This window comes from Terrapene carolina, unplaced genomic scaffold (assembly GCF_002925995.2).
Source record: "Terrapene carolina triunguis isolate 2854851 unplaced genomic scaffold, T_m_triunguis-2.0 Scaffold66, whole genome shotgun sequence".
Taxonomy (NCBI): domain Eukaryota; kingdom Metazoa; phylum Chordata; order Testudines; family Emydidae; genus Terrapene; species Terrapene triunguis.
The window spans coordinates 42,514,077-42,533,724 of NW_020664417.1; the positions used below are offsets into that span (position 1 = coordinate 42,514,077).

General features: G+C 37.5%; 1 protein-coding gene across 4 annotated transcripts in view; it reads left to right on the plus strand.

Annotated features, from left to right (window-relative positions):
- Nucleotides 1–19,648, plus strand: part of TENM3 (teneurin transmembrane protein 3) — a 665,511-nt gene that overhangs the window by 540,965 nt on the left and 104,898 nt on the right. For all 4 annotated transcript variants that reach the window (XM_024194541.2, XM_024194516.2, XM_024194527.2 and 1 more), the window contains 5 exons: nucleotides 3,276–3,486; nucleotides 4,018–4,119; nucleotides 4,299–4,493; nucleotides 5,938–6,138; nucleotides 9,385–9,570. In XM_024194541.2, the coding sequence (XP_024050309.1) occupies nucleotides 3,276–3,486; nucleotides 4,018–4,119; nucleotides 4,299–4,493; nucleotides 5,938–6,138; nucleotides 9,385–9,570 (895 nt within the window). The remainder of the gene's footprint in view (nucleotides 1–3,275; nucleotides 3,487–4,017; nucleotides 4,120–4,298; nucleotides 4,494–5,937; nucleotides 6,139–9,384; nucleotides 9,571–19,648) is intronic.

A 19,648-nucleotide genomic window follows, 5' to 3' on the forward strand; every position in this document is an offset into this window, starting at 1 on the left:
CCCCGCCCCCCCCCCCCCCCCCCCCCCCCCGGAGCACTGCTTTACCGCGTTATATCCAAATTCGTGTTATATCGGGTCGCGTTATATCGGGGTAGAGGTGTATTTCAATATAACATAATTAGGAACTGTGGTTTTTCAGGTTGTATTTCTGTTTTTTACTTTAGGCACCCAAGTTTCCGAATGATGGCCTCAGTGCTTACTAATATGTGTGTGTCATAGAGCAGCACTAGATATATAGGTCTCTATTTCTGGGGAATTATAAATAAGTCAACCAGAAATAATTGACAGTAGCTGTCCATTCAAATCCAAGCAATGCTAGTCTAAAAGTCTTTGTGACACTTTCTAAAAATGTCAGTTTCATTACAACCAGAGAATCAATACGTTTTTATTTAAGGAGACTTTAAGAATAACAAAGGACTTTGGTGGCTTAAAGCAAAACTGAATGTGGAGGGGTAGATCATCCCATTTATACTCAATAAAGCTAATTAATTTATCCTCATAGGAGGAAAACAAAATGAAAGTATTTTTAGCACATAAAGGTCATTGTTTTTCCACTCTATGCCCTTTCACAACCCCACTCCTAAATTTATGAAGCAGTCTTTATAGGATTTAAGCCACATTACTCCTGTTTGCTGGGGATGGAATGAATGGTGACAGCCATATGCATGGCTTTTAAAAAATCAACCTCAGAAATACTATCCATTTAACATAAATCTTTATTATGTTATAGTTCTAAAATGATTAATTATACTATGCCTGTCAGCTATCAGTATACTCTTTGTGGTCAATTAAGTAGTACAATCTCTAATTCCCAGATCAAAAATGTGTTCTTAACTGAGATTGTCCTACAACAAGAAGTGTCCTTCTGAAGTAATTTGAAAAACAATTCATATTGTCCATAAATAACCAGCTAAAACTCAGAATGGAGATCTTTTTCTTTCTTCTTTCAGTGATATTAGGTATTGTGATCAGATAGAAGGGTTTGTGAGTATCTGAGGGGGAAAAGAGATAGTTTTTGTATCTTTCATGAATTAAGATAAATATTTAATTCTCTGACAAAGCAGTGCTTTTCCAAAATAGTTGCATTAGTTTTCATGTGGGATTGCTTGAACATTCAAGGTGACAGCATATCAAGGTACTAGCTTCTGCCCATACTAATCATGTTAATTTCTACTATGGTTGTTGAGACGTAGCTGAAAGGAAATTGGCTCAGGTATTAGTAAAGGCATATGATCTATGCTTTTCTTTTACATTTTTAATGGTGTTGAGATAATAATTCAGATTTATTGCAGAGCAACATTATTAAAATATCATGTGTTTTTAACAACCAAGGAGAGTTTCAGGAGAAGAGGATTCCAGTGCTTAGGTCCTGTCCAGAGATGAAGACTATCCTGTTTTATGCCATACAAGGAGCAGTTTCCGAAGGTCATAAGTCAGTACATAAAACCACTGATTCTCCAGTCCCAGTAACTGACTTTATCACAACTTAGGTAAATCAGTGGTTTCATACACTGGCCTTTACCTAAATAGACCTTGAATGAAATACCATTTTAGTGCTATCTCAAATATGTGGGAAGATAGAAAGTTTGTATATAGTAGTTCACCTCACACAGTAGACACGTCAGAGTAAAAATGAAACTGGACTGAATGTGGAAACCACATTACTCTTTATTGTAGGAAACAGTGATCCTTAAAGTTAATAGGTGGTAACTCTTTGTTATATAATATAATCTTTACTTGACAAATGCAGCAAAGAAATCTTTAGCGATTTGGAGCCAGATCCTCGGGTAGTATAAACTTTCAGTGTAGGTCCATTGACTAGATGGAGCTATACCAATTTACACCAGCTGAAGATCTGACCCAGGGTTTCTCCTCTGAATGTGCAGAGTTGATCAAACAGCTACCATTAGTGCTAACAGGCATTTTGTGGATAGGGTCTTATATGTGGATTTAAGATGATAAACCTCTTTGTCTCCCGTGCTTGTGGCAACTCAGATGTTATATTTTCCCACCCCACCCCCCAAATGTAGTTGTTGCTATTAATAAAACAAATTATAAAATTTTGTGATAGCTTTTGAAGAGTTTTAATCTGAACTACAGTATTTTCTGTCACTGCCTCCTGCATTTTTAACCTGTTATACTTTGCATTTGGTATTTGGTTTACTTTGTACAAAAGAAATGTAAGGCCATATTTTCTGCTGTAGTTTCTTTATTGAAGTCAGTGGAATTACACCAACAGAGAACTTACCTTGGATTGTGAAACAAAAGAAGAAGCAAAGGGTAATGGATTGGGGTGGGATATTCTTATTAGTTAATTTATATGGCACAGTCAATATGGAATGAGTCTTTCACCTGCAGATGGCCAGCTCACATCTGCAAATTGTGACTGCAAACTAACCTCGTCTGACTTTTGTTCTGCAAATTAATGTTAAATGAATTGGTTGTCAGGTGTCAATATCACAAGAAAGCACCACCATGACAATTGGCATTACTTGGCATTCTCCTTAGAAATCTCAGCAAGAAGGGTGAAAGAACAGACAAACACTGAGGGCTTGTCTACATGGCTCTGCAGTTTGGACTATGGTGGGGTGAGACCTGTAGCACACACTAGCATGTTGTGCTGTACCTCCCCCATGTGGACGCTGCAGTTGTAAACTAAAAGGTACTTCATTCACATTGACATAGTCCTTTAGTTCAGAGGTTCTCAAACTGGGGGTCGGGATCCCTCAGGGGGTTGCGAGATTATTACATGGTGGGTCCTGAGCTGTCAGCCTCCACCCCAAATCCCGCTTTGCCTCCAGCATTTATAATAGTGTTAAATATAAAAAATGAGTTTTTAATTTATTGGGGGCAGAGGGTGTCACACTCAGAGGCTTGCTATGTGAAAGGAGTCACCAGTACAAAAGTTTGAGAACCACTGCTTTAGTTCATGCCAGTAAGCGTCCACACGGGGGAGTTACAACGCCACATGCTAGTGCATGCTTCAGTTCACACCCCCATAGTCGAATTGTGGGGTCATGTAGACATAGCCTGAGATTTTATCTCCTCTGTTCTAGAAGGGATCTCTCCAAGTCAAGCTGAAAGCATATTGCATGATATTGTGGGGAAGCTTGCACTGCCACTCTCTGTACTATTTGTTCTATGAAGGAATATAGAACTGCAGTCTTTGGGGCTGGCACATTTCATAACGCTAAATTATAGAAAAAATTATGAAAATGGTAACTAAAAAGAGAAATAAGTGGATAATAAACCCTTTGCACATTCCTCCCTTGTAGTATGACTTTGTGGAACTCCTTGATGGTAGCAGGTTGATCGCAAGAGAACAGCGCAACCTGCTTGAGTCAGAGAGAGCAGGCCGACAGACAAGGTCTATCAGTCTCCATGAGGCAGGTTTTATCCAGTATTTGGATTCTGGAATCTGGCATCTGGCTTTTTATAATGATGGGAAAAATGCAGAGCAGGTGTCTTTTAATACCATTGTTATAGGTAAGCACAATCTTCAAAGTTTTCACCAAAAGCTGCAATCTAAGCATTCTGTTAAAAATAGAGATGAGTTTTCTGAGTTAAATACTCTGGGTTGTTTTCACAAATGTTGAATTTATTATGTTTTCTTCATTACATAACAAAAGATATAGAAATGTATTTTAATTGTTTAGTAATTGAAGTATGAAAGCCTCCCATGATGTATAGTTCACAAATGAAGATGCTTTTTTGAAATGTTCATTAAGCAGCATTGGGCTGTATTATGAGCATAAAGTAACTATCATTTTACTGTTTAAATCTTGAGCTGCTTGTTATAACATAATGTAATAGGATACCACAAGCATTAATTACAGGAAATTAGCCACTATTTACTTTCTTACAATCACTAAATAAAGCGACATACATGCTTCTGCAAGTACCTTAATTTGCTGTCAGTCACCAGTGGTTTAGAATTAGATGATAGACACCTTCTGTTCTAGTTTAGTACTATGGTGGGAGTCTCTATGAATTTTTTTTTCTTACTCTTTCTTTCAGAGTCTGTAGTGGAATGCCCCCGAAATTGCCATGGAAACGGAGAGTGTGTTTCTGGATCATGCCATTGTTTTCCTGGATTTCTGGGCCCTGATTGTTCAAGAGGTATCTGAACCAAATTATTTTCTTAAGTTAAAATAAATAAACTGCAGAAAGACAAGCCATTGCTAATCTACCAAGGAAAAGAAACTGGCATGCAACTCGTTACATACATGTTCCTCTTTTTTCCCAAAGCTTGATTGAAAAGAGTTTTGTTAATTCTTCTGTCATGTTTTATTTCACAGCAGCCTGCCCAGTATTGTGTAGTGGCAACGGGCAGTATTCCAAAGGGCGCTGTCTCTGTTTCAGCGGTTGGAAGGGTACAGAGTGTGATGTGCCTACCACCCAGTGTATTGATCCTCAATGTGGGGGCCGTGGGATCTGTATCATGGGCTCTTGTGCCTGCAACTCTGGGTACAAAGGAGAAAACTGTGAAGAAGGTAAATAAGTAAATATTTACCCAAGCATCTACAGTAATGTTTCTAAAATGTCAGGTTACAACATAGTGGGTCAGATTTTTCAGCTGGTGTAAGTCAGCATAGCACTATTGATTTCACTGGAGCCATGTCAATTTGCACCAACTGAAAATCTGGCCCATTAAAGCCAGGGTGCTGGCAAATTGTTCACCTTATATCAAGCATACTCAAATATCCTGTTTGCTAGATATTTTGCTTTCAGCAGGTTTTGTCTAATAATTTCAGCATATTAAAAATAGATTTATTTTATCTGTCTGACATCAGCTACGAGGGAAACACAAGAAAAGATGACTGTTAGAACACAGAAAGACAGTGATTTTTTCACATTGTAGAAGAATTTGTTACTCTATTGCATATGGTCTTTCCCACCAACATTTTTATAAAGACTTACAGTTGAAAATGCTGATTCAAATGCATCACATTGAAAAATTATGCATCTTTTTTTTTGTATTTTAGAGATGTATGTGTATTCATTCTGGTGTGCTGTAAAGTGGAGTTCATTTTCTATTCATTTTTTTAGGAGGAAAAAGCACCATTTCCCTTCCTCAATCAAATTGATTTTATTGATCTCTACATACAAAGTAATGCAATTAAGTCTCTGGAATTAAATTTTCAGACCATTGACCCTACAAGTGTAAAGTTTTATTGAGTCAAATTGCTAAATTAAATCTCGTCATCTAAAGCACATTAAAGTGAATTAAGAAGGATAGAGAATACCCAACTCATTTATTTCTCAAACAGGTTGAGGGTCCTATACAGCTGTCAGAACTCAGTAGTAGTGGATTAGGTCAGTTGATACTGCTTGTTATAGAGAATCCAAGATTTTGTTACTCTGTGATTAGGAGAACAGAGAGCAATAGCCTGAAAACTCAAGTGAATCTTGGTATAATTCAGGAAAATTACAAATCCTTGCAAGAGTCTCAGTTACATCAATGACTTCGAGGTTTATGTCTGTTATCCCCAGGATATCATTAAACCAGTTACATATATGAACATGGATCCTTACAATTACTTTTGATGATCTAATTACTACAAAGAAAATTACCAATATGCTAGCAAAAATTGATTAGAAGTTGCACTCTATTAGTTATATATTGATTTTTTTTATTTATTTATTTGATCAGATAGTGCTTGTTATCTTGTGATTAAAGCAGGCTGGCTAGGGACCACCTCAGGATTCGTGAGTTCTACTCTCTGTTCTTCCACTGACTCATTACGTAAAATTGTGATTTGCCTCATCGCCTCGTATCTCAGTTTACTGTTTGTTGTTAAATGAGTGTAGTACAGTTTACCTCACAGGAGTTTTTTAATTAATTCAGAAAGTGCTTAAAATCCTTCGATAATAATTGCTGCTATTGTAATTGTTAATAATAACATATTAAAGATTATCTTTTTCTTTTCTGTCCAGCTGATTGCTTAGACCCAGCCTGTTCCAGTCATGGTGTGTGTATCCATGGAGAGTGCCACTGTAATCCAGGATGGGGTGGTAGCAACTGTGAAATACTGAAGACAATGTGTCCAGACCAGTGCTCTGGTCATGGGACGTACCTTCAAGAAAGTGGTACCTGCACTTGTGACCCTAATTGGACAGGTGCAGATTGCTCAAATGGTAAGGATTAAAAACATTCCCTATGTGTAAAACTCTAATATATTTTAAATTAATACATAATCTTGCATTATTGTGTAAGAATCTGATCCAGCTTCTATTGAAGCTAAGTCTTTCTATAGACTGTAGTGGGAGCAGGATTAGGCCATAAATCATGAGTGAAACATTCAGAACAAATGACCATTTGTAAATATTTGAAAATCAAACAGTTTCTTCACTCAGATATTAATTGAAGGCATTTTTTGCTGGTGGTTCAAAGAAAAGAATAAAATGTTATATGTACCTTCTGAATTTAAGATCTGTACTGAGATATTCATCTACATATTTAGAACTGTGTTCATGACGCATCCAGAAATATTTCCATTTGAAAAATCTATTTTTAGCGGCTTGGAGGGGCCAATCCTGTAGTTCTTGTTCAGGCAAAACTTCAACTGAAGTTAATGGAAATTTTGCCTGAATAAGGACTGCATGATTGGGCCAACAGTTCTAACAGATAAGGCTTTCTTCAAGGCCAAAACTTGGCACATTTAAGGCCAGTTGCTTATCTTAGATACATTGGTATAAATTTGGATTAAAATATGGAATTACTGTAATTTAGATCAGAGTCTGAATTTTAGTCTCAGTCTGAGAGCAACCTTTTTGTGCCAAATTTTGGAAAAAATTACCGGTACTCATTTTGTAATGACATATTTAAAATCTGAATAATTTCTAATTTTCAGATGTGTTTTGCCAAAAAAAAGTGTAATAATATAACAAAGTAGTTGATGTTCTTAATGACATCTGGACACGTGGCTTCCTTGAGGAGTAGTGGTTTTATATCAAGTTATAAATGATATTTAGCCAATTCTCTGTAAATAACTGCCATTTTGAAATGCAGTTTGTGTCTGATATCTATGATATTGATCAACAGTCCTTGAAAGTCATTGGTAGCTCAGGTATAGGTAGGCAACAAGAGAAGGCAACAGAGTGAGAAAACTGTAGAAGGGGAGTATTTTACCATATTTAATGTTTCATATTACTTTCAGATTTAGGTTTTTACTTTGTGTATGCATATATATTATCAGATACTAAAGTAGTATTTCAGAGTAGCAGCCGTGTTAGTCTGTATCCGCAAAAAGAACAGGAGTACTTGTGGCACCTTAGAGACTAACAAATTTATTAGAGCATAAGCTTTCGTGGGCTACAACCCACTTCAGAAAAGGTGTTGTCCTCTACTATTCTGCTAATTTTGTTTTTGAATGTCTACTGTGCACAGAAAGCTTTCTGAGCTCATCTTGTATGGCACCCATGTGCTTAGGTTCTTATAAAAATGACTGTTTATGGAAAGTCTGCTATATGGTTCAAAGAAAATATGGATTGTACACATCTTCTGATGGCATCCATCTTTACACACTATTTGTGCTCGTGTTTCGAAAAGTAGTTAATAGTTGAAATGTATAAAAGTATTCTGTTTCATGTATATTCAGATATTTCAGTTACTTCAGACTTATGAAGTATTAACTAGTTTGTTCAATAAAACATAAAGAACCCCTACTGAAGTTGTACAAAATGACCTTCAGATATGTAAAGTCAATAAATAAGTAAATCTTACTCATAAAGAAACATTTTATTAAGCTGCTAAAGGGAGAAGAATGAGTTATCCATCAGACGGCTTACAGGGTTGAAATCAACAGAGCTTTCCTCTATCTTCATCAGCAGTTTGTCCATTAGCCCTTCAATTCCACTTCAATTAAATTAACTCTAATTAATAAGTTCATTACAAAGATTGACACACCTTGCTCAAAGCTAGTGTGCTCAAAGCTGATAAACACCTTCACCCTAATGAAAAATTGATTAGATTGAAGAGAAAAGAGGGAACCTCTGAAATAAACCTCTGCCTCTCCTGCAGCTGGGTTGATGTTCTGTAACTCTGAAGTTAATCAGACCATCTCAGATCTTTTAATCAAAAATATAATTCAAAGTAGATAGAAAATGTTGTGTGGGAAAAACAGCCCAGCTCTCTTGCCCAGTAAACATTCTGCACTATTGTTCATAAGAAGTGCCATCACAACTTGATGCTGTGTTGAATGTTTTATAGCACTTTGAGGCAGAGAATTATAATCTATTGGGGGGAAAATACTACTGAATGAAAAACTGGAAACAAAGCCCGAATGTAAAAGCTTTCAGCCTCTTTTATGAGCTCTCCTTTTATTGCAGTCAAAAATAATTTCAGTTCTTTCTTATTAGAGTGGTTTGCTGTCTTTTACAAGGAAACCCAAACTAAACATAATATTCTTATGAACCAGCATATGATTGTGACTAACTGTATTCTAAGAGACTAAAAAACATCCCTAAGGCTTTTTTTTCTGTAGTCAGCTTCACACAAATGAAGTTTTCCAAATACTGACTGAATAAAGAAAAAAGATAAATGCAAACTATAACAACCTGAATTATTATCTTGTATTAGTTTTGAGATGTAAGATATATTGTTTGGCCTATGAATAACTTAGGCCTTAATGTTCTTTTCAATTATTCTACTAGTTATAAAACCCTGTTAGTGTAGGTGACAAGTTGAATGCTTTTGTTGATTTATTTTTAATAGTCTTTCTGTTTTTAAACCAGACTGCCTAAAGCTGTCATTGCTATAAATTTACAGAAAGTTTTAAAAAAATCTTATATTTAACAGACATGTCAGTATGTCAGCAATGCACTAATGTGTCTCACTGAGGCTGATTCTTTTTAATGAAAAAATATGTCAGAGATGGCACATTTCAAATTTGAAAGAAACCTGGGGGCAAGGAAAAAAGCCCCTTTGCTAAATTGAACTTTTGTTCAATTGTAGATTTTTGCCTATAATGTAAATGACCTCTAAGGTATGTGGTACATTTAGTCACTAAACCTATGCAGCAAATTCTAATGGGTTTAAATGCATATAATCTAAGCTACAAAAGGTAACTCTTAAGAAATATGTGCTCGCAAAAAATATAATTGGAAATTACTCAGAGCTAACTGACAGAAGAGCTGTGGACACTTAGGCATTACTAAGTCTACTGGGTAACTAATTAAGCATTAGCAGAGATAAAATTCCATATTCCATATTCTCTTGGGTCCTACCTGAAAATGCTTTTAGCAGTAAATTCCTTTGATTTAATTTTCAAAGATTTTGCTTTTCTCCTTCATATGTTGAATTAAAATGTAACTCTGCTAATTAATGTGTACTCTCCTCTCATTCTTTCTCTCTTTTTCTTCCATCCCTCCTTTTAAATACAGAAATCTGTTCTGTGGACTGTGGCTCTCATGGTGTTTGCATGGGTGGAACATGTCGTTGCGAAGAAGGTTGGACTGGACCAGCCTGCAATCAAAGAGCCTGCCACCCTCGCTGTGCTGAACATGGAACCTGTAAAGATGGGAAGTGTGAATGTAGCCAGGGATGGAATGGAGAGCACTGTACTATTGGTAGGCTAGCTGTGCTTTAATATCTGTCTTCAATACAAAACTCAAAAAGCTAGAATTCCTGGTCTTTTGTGCATCAGAAATGTAACACTTTGAAGCTCGTTTCTTCAAACAGAATATTTGCACCTGTCAGTCTGTGTAAAGGAATGGATGTTTTAAGAAAGGAAATGATTATATAATGGCTCATCAAGTCTTTACAGCTTGTTTGCCACAAATGGGAGGTGCAAGAATTTCCCTTTCAATCATTTCCTGTAGCTGCCTCCTCTGGAGGAGAAGCTTACATATTTTTTAAATCTGTAAATAAGTCTTCTGATATATGCTTTTTTATTTTTATGTGATAGTTTTTCAAGAGATGTGTTACTATGCTACCTTCTCCCCCCCCCTTTACTGAGAAGAAAGCCCAAAAAAACCCCACTTACCAAGGTGGTAAAGAGATCTAACTGCCCCCCCCTCCAATTATCCTTTTTGTTGACATAATGAATTTCTACTTTACAGTTGTACAAGATATTTGCTAAGCAAATAACATTATATTTCAAAGCACTTTAAAATGACAAATTCAAAAGAAGCAGTCTTCATTAATCTCTGTGTTTTCATAATCAAAAATGTTCTATCCTTTAGAAACCAATCCTATTCAACTTCTTCATAAATGATCTGGAGAAAGGGGTAAACAGTGAGGTGGCAAAGTTTGCAGATGATACTAAACTGATCAAGATAGTTAAGACCAAAGCAGACTGTGAAGAACTTCAAAAAGATCTCACAAAACTAAGTGATTGGTTTCCCAACAAAATGGGAAATGAAATTTAATGTGGATAAATGTAAAGTAATGCACATTGGAAAAAAATAACCCCAACTATACATACAATATGATGGGGGCTAATTTAGCTACAACTAATCGGGAAAGAGATCTTGGAGTCATCGTGGATAGTTCTCTGAAGACATCCATGCAGTGTGCAGCGGCAGTCAAAAAAGCAAACAGGATGTTAGGAATCATTAAAAAAGGGATAGCGAATAAGATGGAGAATATCTTATTGCCCTTATATAAATCCATGCTACGCCCACATCTTGAATACTGTGTACAGATGTGGTCTCCTCATCTCAAAAAAGATATACTGGCATCAGAAAAAGTTCAGAAAAGGGCAACTAAAATGTTTAGGGGTTTGGAATGGGTCCCATGTGAGGAGAGATTAAAGAGGCTAGGACTTTTCAGCTTGGAAAAGAGGAGACTAAGGGAGGATATGGTAGAGGTATATAAAATCATGAGTGATGTATAGAAAGTAAATAAGGAAAAGTTATTTACTTGTTCCCATAATATAAGAACGAGGGGCCACCAAATGAAATTAATGGGCAGAAGGTTTAAAACAAATAAAAGGAAGTTCTTCACACAGCGCACAGTCAACCTGTGGAACTCCTTGCCTGTTAAAAGAGAACTAGATAAATTCATGGAGGTTAAGTCCATTAATGGCTATTAGCCTGGATAGGTAAGGAATGGTGTCCCTAGCCTCTGTTTGTCAGAGGGTGGAGATGGATGGCAGGAGAGAGATCACTTGATCATTACCTGTTAGGTTCACTCCCTCTGGGGCACCTGGCATTGGCCACTGTCGGTAGACAGGATATTGGGCTGGAGGGACCTTTAGTCTGATCCAGTATGGCCATTCTTATGTTCTTAACTCCTGTGCTTTGATCATTGAATTATTTACACCCTGTATATTCCAAATAATATAGACAAAAAGCAAAGTGTGTGACCCTTTTCTTCAAATTATATGAAAGATCATTCTCTTTCCTGGAATTTAATTAATGTGTCTTTCCAGAAACTTACCAAAGGCCACATTCTGCCTTTGGATGTATACTTTTCCAATTGCACAGAATTTGACAGGCATCTGTGGGCAGTGAGTCAATGCAGGGATTTGTGCGTGTATATATACCAAAAAGGGCAGAGGAATTCGAAAAAGGGAAAGAAATGTTGTCACACAAAAGCAAGTGATACTATTATTTACTTGTCTTATCATAGCACTTAGGAGGCCTAAGTCATGGACCAGGACCCCATTGTGCTAGGCACTGTACAAACACAGAACAAAAAAAGATGGAAGTCTGAGAGGTCAGATATGGAGTGATTGCTTAGTGAAAAATGTTTGCCCATGAGTGATACGGTGTTTTTGTCTTTTTATCATTTTTTGGAGTGAGTTCATTTGAGAATGTAGTGATTGTCTGGTTTCACCAACGTAATTGTTGGGGCATTTGATGCACTGGATATGGTACACCACATGTTGTGATAAATGTCTATAGGACCCATGGATCTTGAAAGGTGTGTTGTGGGGGTATTGATCATCGTAGTAGTGGAGATATGTCTGCAGGTTTTACATCTGTTGTTATGGCAGTGTCTGGTGCCACTTTGAGTTGGTATATCCTGGTCTGTGGGGAACTTGATTCTGATGAGCTTGGTGAGGTTGAGGCATTGTTTGAAGGCCAGAAGAGAGGGTTCAGGGAAGATTTCTTTCAGGATGTGGTCCCCATCAAATGTGGGTTGTAATTGTTGGATGATACTCCATATGGATTCTAGTGTGGGATGGTAGTGACAGCAAAGAGTGTGCAGTCAGTGGGGTTTTTTTCTGTATTGAAGCAGAGGTCTCCTGCAATATTTGGGTAGCCTGCTCCATGTTCCAATCTACAGTACTTCTCTGGTAAAGTGTCCTTGTTTAGTGAAGGTAGTTTTAAGTGAGTATCCCACACTTCCTCTTCAGAGCATATTCTGTTGTATCCGAGTGCATGGCTGTAGATAACAGATTTCTTGGTATGTCTGGTGTGATTGTTGGATCTGTGGAGGGAAGTGTGATGATTCTTGGGATTTCTTGAATATACCATCTGTAGGGTTCCATTGTTTAAATTGATCATGGTGTCCAGGAAGTTGATGATGGTATGGGAGTGTTCTAGAGAGATAAACACCATGACTACAACAACACTGCAAAACATAGGAAACAGAAATTTGATAGTAAAGGGCTCTTCAGTCTAGCAGACAAAGGTATAATAAGGTCCAGTGGCTGGAAGTTGAAGCTAGACAAATTCAGACAAGAATTAAGGTGAGCATTTTTAAGAGTGAGGGTAATTAACCATTGGAACAATTTACCAAGGGTCGTGGTGGATTATCCATCACTGGAAAATGTTAAATCAAGATTGGTTGTTTTTCTAAAATATAAGAGCTATTTAAAGCAGGAATTAATTGTGGGAAGTCCTATTGGGCCTGTATTATACAGGAGGTCTGATTAGATTATCACAATGGTCCCTTCTGGCTTTATAATCTGAGTCTATGAATATTTTTCAGCTTGATAGGCAGTGGTCTAATCCCACCTGTGGGCTAACTGTTGTCAAGGTTTTCATAGGCATCATGGCAAAGGAGAGTTTTAAGGAGATTTTGACAGAGGGTAATGAGGTAGCTTTGCAGATGTTTATGGGAAGCTGCTCCCAAGCAGGGAGGGTAGCATGGAGCACAAAGGTGCTTGTTTGAAAATTTAATAATTTGCTGATGGAGGCAGACATCATGGACTGAACGTAGGTGGGAATTGACATCTCGATAATGAATAAGAGATGATAGGCTATTGAGGGCCTTGAAAGTGAAGATGAGCAGCTTATGTTTGATGCAATAGAGAAGGGAAATCCAGTGAAGGGCTGCAAGAGGGGTGAGATGGTCAAATTGATGGGCCTGGAAAATGATCTTTGCTGCATAACTCTTAATGGATATAATTTAGGAAAGATTGCATTATTCAAGGCCAGACAAAGGGATGCAAATTATTGCATTAATTGATACGCAAGATGATGAGAGCTTGGACAAGACTTGTTGGGTTTTTTAGGTGAGAGGAAAGCCATATCTTAGAGCTGTTATGCAGAATGAGTCAACAAGATTTAGACATAGGCTAGTAGTGAGGACCTACAACGTGATCCAGGTTGAAGAGGACACACAGGTTGTGGGCCTAAGTGACAGGATGGTGGTCTTGTCCACATGATTAAAAGAGGCAGGAGGGAGGTTTCTGCGGGAGCCTGATTAAGAGCTCTTTTTCATAGACAATTTCAGTTTTTTTGACTGCTAGACATCCATGAGGAGATGTCAGAGAGACAGGCTGAGATTTTAGTTTGGACAGAAGGAAACAGGTGAAGAATAGGGAGGGAGCTCTGGAGTTGTCAGCAGAAAGATGGTAGTTGAATTTGTGTTTGCGGATGAGATTACCCACAAATAAGGTATAGAGAGAGAAGAGAAAGGCAACAAGGACAGAGTCCTGTGAAACCCTTCCAGCAAGTTGGAGAGGGGATGAGGAGGATCCACCAAAGCACATGCTAAAGAAGTGATTAGAGAGGTGGGAGGAGAACTACTTCTCTTTTTAAAAAAAATTAATCTTAGGAAAAAATGGGAGTGTAAGATAAAGCCTTTCCTTAGGTAACTTAACTTGCCAAACAGCAGTTAGTCAGCAGATCACTGTACTGTTGGTCTCACTGACCTGGGCTGCATTACCTGGGTTATAGTTGTGCACAGATGAACTATTCTTGAACAATATTTCCAACATATTAGGCACAAACAGGTTTTTCTTCAGCATTGGGCAAGCAGGTCTGTCTTTTTCAATACATATATTTATTGTGTGGTTGCTGTTGTCAGGACAATCCCACCTTTGGTTAATGTTTGATTTGTTTGTGTTGCTTTTAAGGTCTCTAAGACTAGTAATGAACCACAGGATCATATTCCATAATGATATGTATGTTTTTCTTAGAGATGTTCTCTTCGAGACCCAGTATTACAGAGAAATCAGGTCCTTTTCTTGCTCTTAACCAACCGTAGCTCTGTCTTAGGTCTACATTGTGAACTAGGGGCATGATTCCCCTGCTCATGTCCAGATACTCACCATAGCTCGATGAGAGCTAGCACAAGTATAAATGATAGCAGTGTAGTCGTGGTGGCAGTGGAGGCATAGCTGAGCCATGCCAAGTATAAACACATCTAAAAAATGGTGAGCACATACTTGGCGTAGCTCAGCTGTGCCTCTGCAGCTGGTGCCCATACTACCATGTCTACAATGCTATTTATACTCGCACTAGCTCTCCAAGTTACCTCTTGTATATTCATATGAGCAGGGGAATCACACACTTAGCTCATAGCATAGCCATAGCCATTGTGGAATGGGAATTGATTCTTCCTCAGCCTGGCGTGCAAAGAGCCAATGAGCCCTTGTCCCAGCCCCTCTAGTTTATATAACAATATAGCCACCAAAGTAACAGATTTCAAAGCACAAGTGATATCTGTGTACATAGTACTTCCATAGCCATCCTTTGCCTGTAAAACCAAACATTTTTATACCACTTACTGGCACAACTTGCCCTTGGTGGCAGAATACTTAGGTAGTTTGCATTGTGTACGTGGAAGTCTTGCATGTTCCCTTATGTATTGAAAAAGTAGGAAATCCCTTTACTCACAATTTCATATGCTATTCAGCATCTAGATACTAGGATAATACACCAGAACCCAGTTTATCAGATCTAATTGGGACTGGAGCCAGATCCAATAATTAAAATTTCAGATAATCCAGAGACTGGAAAAATGCAAGGTTGCAGCATCGTCTAGCAGCCATAGGGGAGATCGCCGGCTTCTGGATCTGTGCTTAGTGGCTGTGCAGTTAATACGGAGAGCCGGATAATGGAGGGATGGATAAATGGGGTTCTACTGTACATACTTTAGAAATCAACATATATACACAACTAGCCAAATGCCACCCAAAGGTCACATGCACAAATTCCCATCATTATGTGGACAGATATATCCACTCGATATTTTGCATCTGCCATGTCCACACTAGATCCAAATGATGGGAGAGATATGTGCACATTAATCATAAAGGCATGAATGGAGCCTTAAGTAGGTAAAGGTATTAACTGAGCTGTCCAACTTGATAATCTATTTGACTATCTAAAGAGCTATGGTTTTACATAAATCATGAGCAGAGTTTGAGACAGTAAAGTGAAGAATATTCCAAGCATCTACTGAGAACTTCTGTTTGTCCATAAATATTTTATTTCTATTCATTTTCAGTTAACCTACTGGTTGCATTCTTCAAGTTGGCACATACACCTCTACCTTGATATAACGCTGTCCTCAGGAGCCAAAAAATCTTACCGCGTTATAGGTGAAACCGCGTTATATCGAACTTGCTTTGATCCGCCAGAGTGCGCAGCCCCACTTCCCCCCCCCACCCCCCGGAGCACTGCTTTACCATGTTATATCAGAATTCGTGTTATATCGGGTTGCGTTATATCGGGGTAGAGGTGTATTAAACGGCCAAAAAAACCATCTCTCTGATTTTAAAGAAGGTAGTCCTTTGTGGAATTCTCTTCTAATAATATGTTAAACATCAAGTTGTTTATTGAGTTACATTGATTTTCATGTACATTCAGGCAATTCACATTGAAATTTGGCCTGGGGGAATTCCTAATTCCTTTAAGCTACAAAATACAAGCTATTTGTTTTTATTCTCATTCTTTAGTACATTGGGAAGCAAGATCATTAATGATGACTAAGACATGCTTTGTTTGTTCAGACAAAACTTAGACATGCACTGCTCAGCATACCTCTATTAAACACCAAGGTGGCTCTGGGGTTTAGGATACCAAAGATTGGAAAATTGCAAATGAAATACACACAGCTGGGGAGTTAGCTGTTAAACAATATGAAAAAAAATCAAAAGCATTATCAGTATGGACAGATATTGGTCTGATGCACGAGAACTTGTTATCTTTAATAAGCAGTATAGCAAGAGTGGTATTTGTTTCAAATAAGTTATGAGTCCAGAGCTTTCAGTGCTTTCCTCCAGCACACTTTTTCACACTAATAGTTTTTCACAAATTAATAGATATAAAATATATTTGGGTTTTCTAATGTTTTAAACTGTGCAAAGCATTAGCAAGGTTATCAAGAATTTTAGTAATGCTAGATTGGAAGGATCAGCCAGGAAATCTATCAGGGATTGTATTCTCACTTATGTTGGCATTTTTACCTTGAAATAATTTTTGTTTCCAGTTATTTAATTTAAATCTATTTTTCTTAGATAATTTTAAATGAGTAGGGGGTATTGTGATATGTAAGAACCAATATGTAAAGTAAACAAAACTAGTCCTAATACTGACCCTATTTTTTGGTTACTTCGACTAACAGGAAAATAGATCAAAGATTAATTTATATGCATGATTTCCATTGGCCCTTTGTAGTTGCACACAGTATCTCACTTAATGCCATACCTGCTCTTGATATACTCATTGTGTGGTCTGTATGATGCACAATTCCAAAGACTGATGTACAAGTTGTTCAGCAGGAGTTGCATGCTCAGGTAGGACTTAATCCTGAAATGTACTTAAATCGATAAGAGTTGAAGGAGCATGGAATCTCCCGCAGATGCTCAGCACCTTGTAGAGTTGAGTCAATAAAGGGCAGTGTATGTTCCAAAGCACATTAAGTGCTAAGGAAATTAAAGGATTTCTAAATTACTGTGTATATTTTTCCCCTTGGAGTGGTAAGATTTTACCTCTGCTTAAATCCACCTGGGTGCCGTTTAGATCAAGGATTATTTTACCACAGAGCCCCAGGCCAAGGCCATGGGAAATTACCTGCCCGATTCTTTATTTGATCTGGGAGTGGCATTCATGAGTCTGAGGTTACTATTTTGTGAAGATCTATTTTTGCCTCTTATGGTAGATTTTCATCCTAAACCAATTCTATTTCTATTCAAATAATTGGTCCCATATTAAAAATGTTGGTGATTTTTTTGTTTGTTTTTTAAGTATTAAGCACAGGAGTCCTCCCAGTTTCTGTAATTGTAGTTTGCATATTTAAGATTGGAATTTCTATCCTCAACCTCTACCTTTATCTCTGTGTGTATGCAAGATTGCACATGCACAACTGGACACCAGATAGACTCCTGAGTGAACATTTATTCCTTAATTATGTTTTCTGATTGCAGTTTTGCTAAAATGTTTTTGTTGTTGCTGCTTGTTGTTATGTTTTCTTTTTAAGCCCTGTTCACAATGAGTTCAGTGACCCTCTCCTTTTTGAATAGCTATATGGTGAGGTTGGAAGAGAGAGTGTTTGTTTGAAATGGGACTATTATTTCTGTGATTTAACTGTCATGTACCCTTAATAAATTAAGTAACAATCATAGAAATCCCATCGATATGAATACTTTGCCAGCTGCTTTTCCATTAAACTCTGCTAGCTGAATGAAATCAGTAAATAATTATGTTGGTGGGGAATCTGTTATATCCAAATGCTGTATAATGTCTCCGTTTTACAACACAGCTTAATTTTTTCTATACACCAAATTAGTTTTTAGAGTAATCTAAATTGCAAATTGGCCGATTTGCATTAAAACTATGCCTTCTTGTTCTGATTTGTCAACACCTCTTTTTTAAAAAGTCGTTAACATTAAGCATGGGTGGGTAAGACCATCTGTTTATGGAGCTTGCCTGCAGCTCCATCACTTAACACATGAGACAGGTTACAGCTGTTTAATTGTTATGGTGTTGAACGATTATCATTCTATCCAAAATTAATATTTATATATGTATGCATAGAAAGCATGTGGTTAAACATAAGTGATCTAAATGTGGATTAATGTCATTAAGCATTCATTAATTAATCCCTCGGGAGGGCTGAAGTTGGAATAGTGGTATTCACACTACTTTTTTAGTAACTGCATGAGATTACTTTATCTAATAGGCATAATTGAAATTAGCCTTAAATAATGATGGACAGTAAAAAAATGTACAGCTTGTAATACAAATGTATCCCTATGGGAATCAGGCATTTCTTGTTTTATGTTCTAAGAACTTTTGCAAGATTATTTACCCTAAAATTCAGTTGTGAAAAGAAGAAGAAAAAGCAGACAAAGTACTTTTTTACTGTTTTCTGTTGCATGAAATCATAAAGCAATGTTTAAAAAAATAAAACATGGATTTTCTTGAGTAAGAGATTGCCATAGGTAGGCCCCATTAATTAGATAAACGAGATAGTTGAAAGTTATAGATTTGCATAATCATTAAAAAGAAATGGAAAATTGCAAACAGAAAATAATCCACCTTATGTCACAGGACTAGTGAAAATGAATAGGAACATGATCATGCGCCATGTGGACTTCCATTGTCATCTGTGGGTATTGGATTTGGAGATCTTTGTGAGTATGTGGCCCTAAAGCTAAAGGCACTATTATGCTCTTTTTCTGGTTGACCATGAGTATCGTAACCTCAAAGTGTGAGTGTCAAGGCATGCATAGTTATTCAGTATTCTCCTCTGTAGCATTGTAAGACCTGCCCATGGTTAATTTAATTTGTGTTTCGCTCAGAGTTCATTTTACAACAGATTTAAAATATGACTATAGAAAAAGCACTACTTTTCTTTCTATCAGATCAGAGTTCAAGTCTAAGCCATATTTTGTCCTCTTGCTCAAAGACAAGTTTGGGTGCCTGATTGATCTTCCTTAGAAGATAGGGGAACCAGATGAGGTTGATCTGAGTTAGGGGGGCAGCACGAATAGGAGGTATTACCAGCTCCACTACATCATTTCTCCTTCCGCTGATCCTGAGGAAGCTCCTCTACTGGTGTACCATGGCGTTGAGCTTCAAATAGAAAAGTCAGGGAGAGGATTATTCTTCACGGCGTTATTCCCTTTAGCCCCATAGTTTTGTGCAATATAAAATAGTACTAATCTAGTCAGAATTATTTAATACTGGGTGCTCCTCTGCATAGTGAAACCTTGCTGAGGGGTGTATTTGGTTCAGTGTTCACTCCAAGGGACAGCAGGACAGCATGATTCCTGAGGAAGCCATGCTGCCATATGAGCGAGAGAGTGGAACAGTGAGCTCTGCAGAATGCTGTACATCTGAGCCTCTGTGTGGATGCCCTTCGTGAAACATGGGTGACCCCAAACTTGCATAGATCATAAAACATCCATGAATTTTGGTGGCACAGGCACACTCACAAGACAGAACAATTAATTAGATACTTCTGCTGCCTTCAGAAGTTTCTCTTTCATACGGGACAAGCTAGACTTTGGTTTTCTTT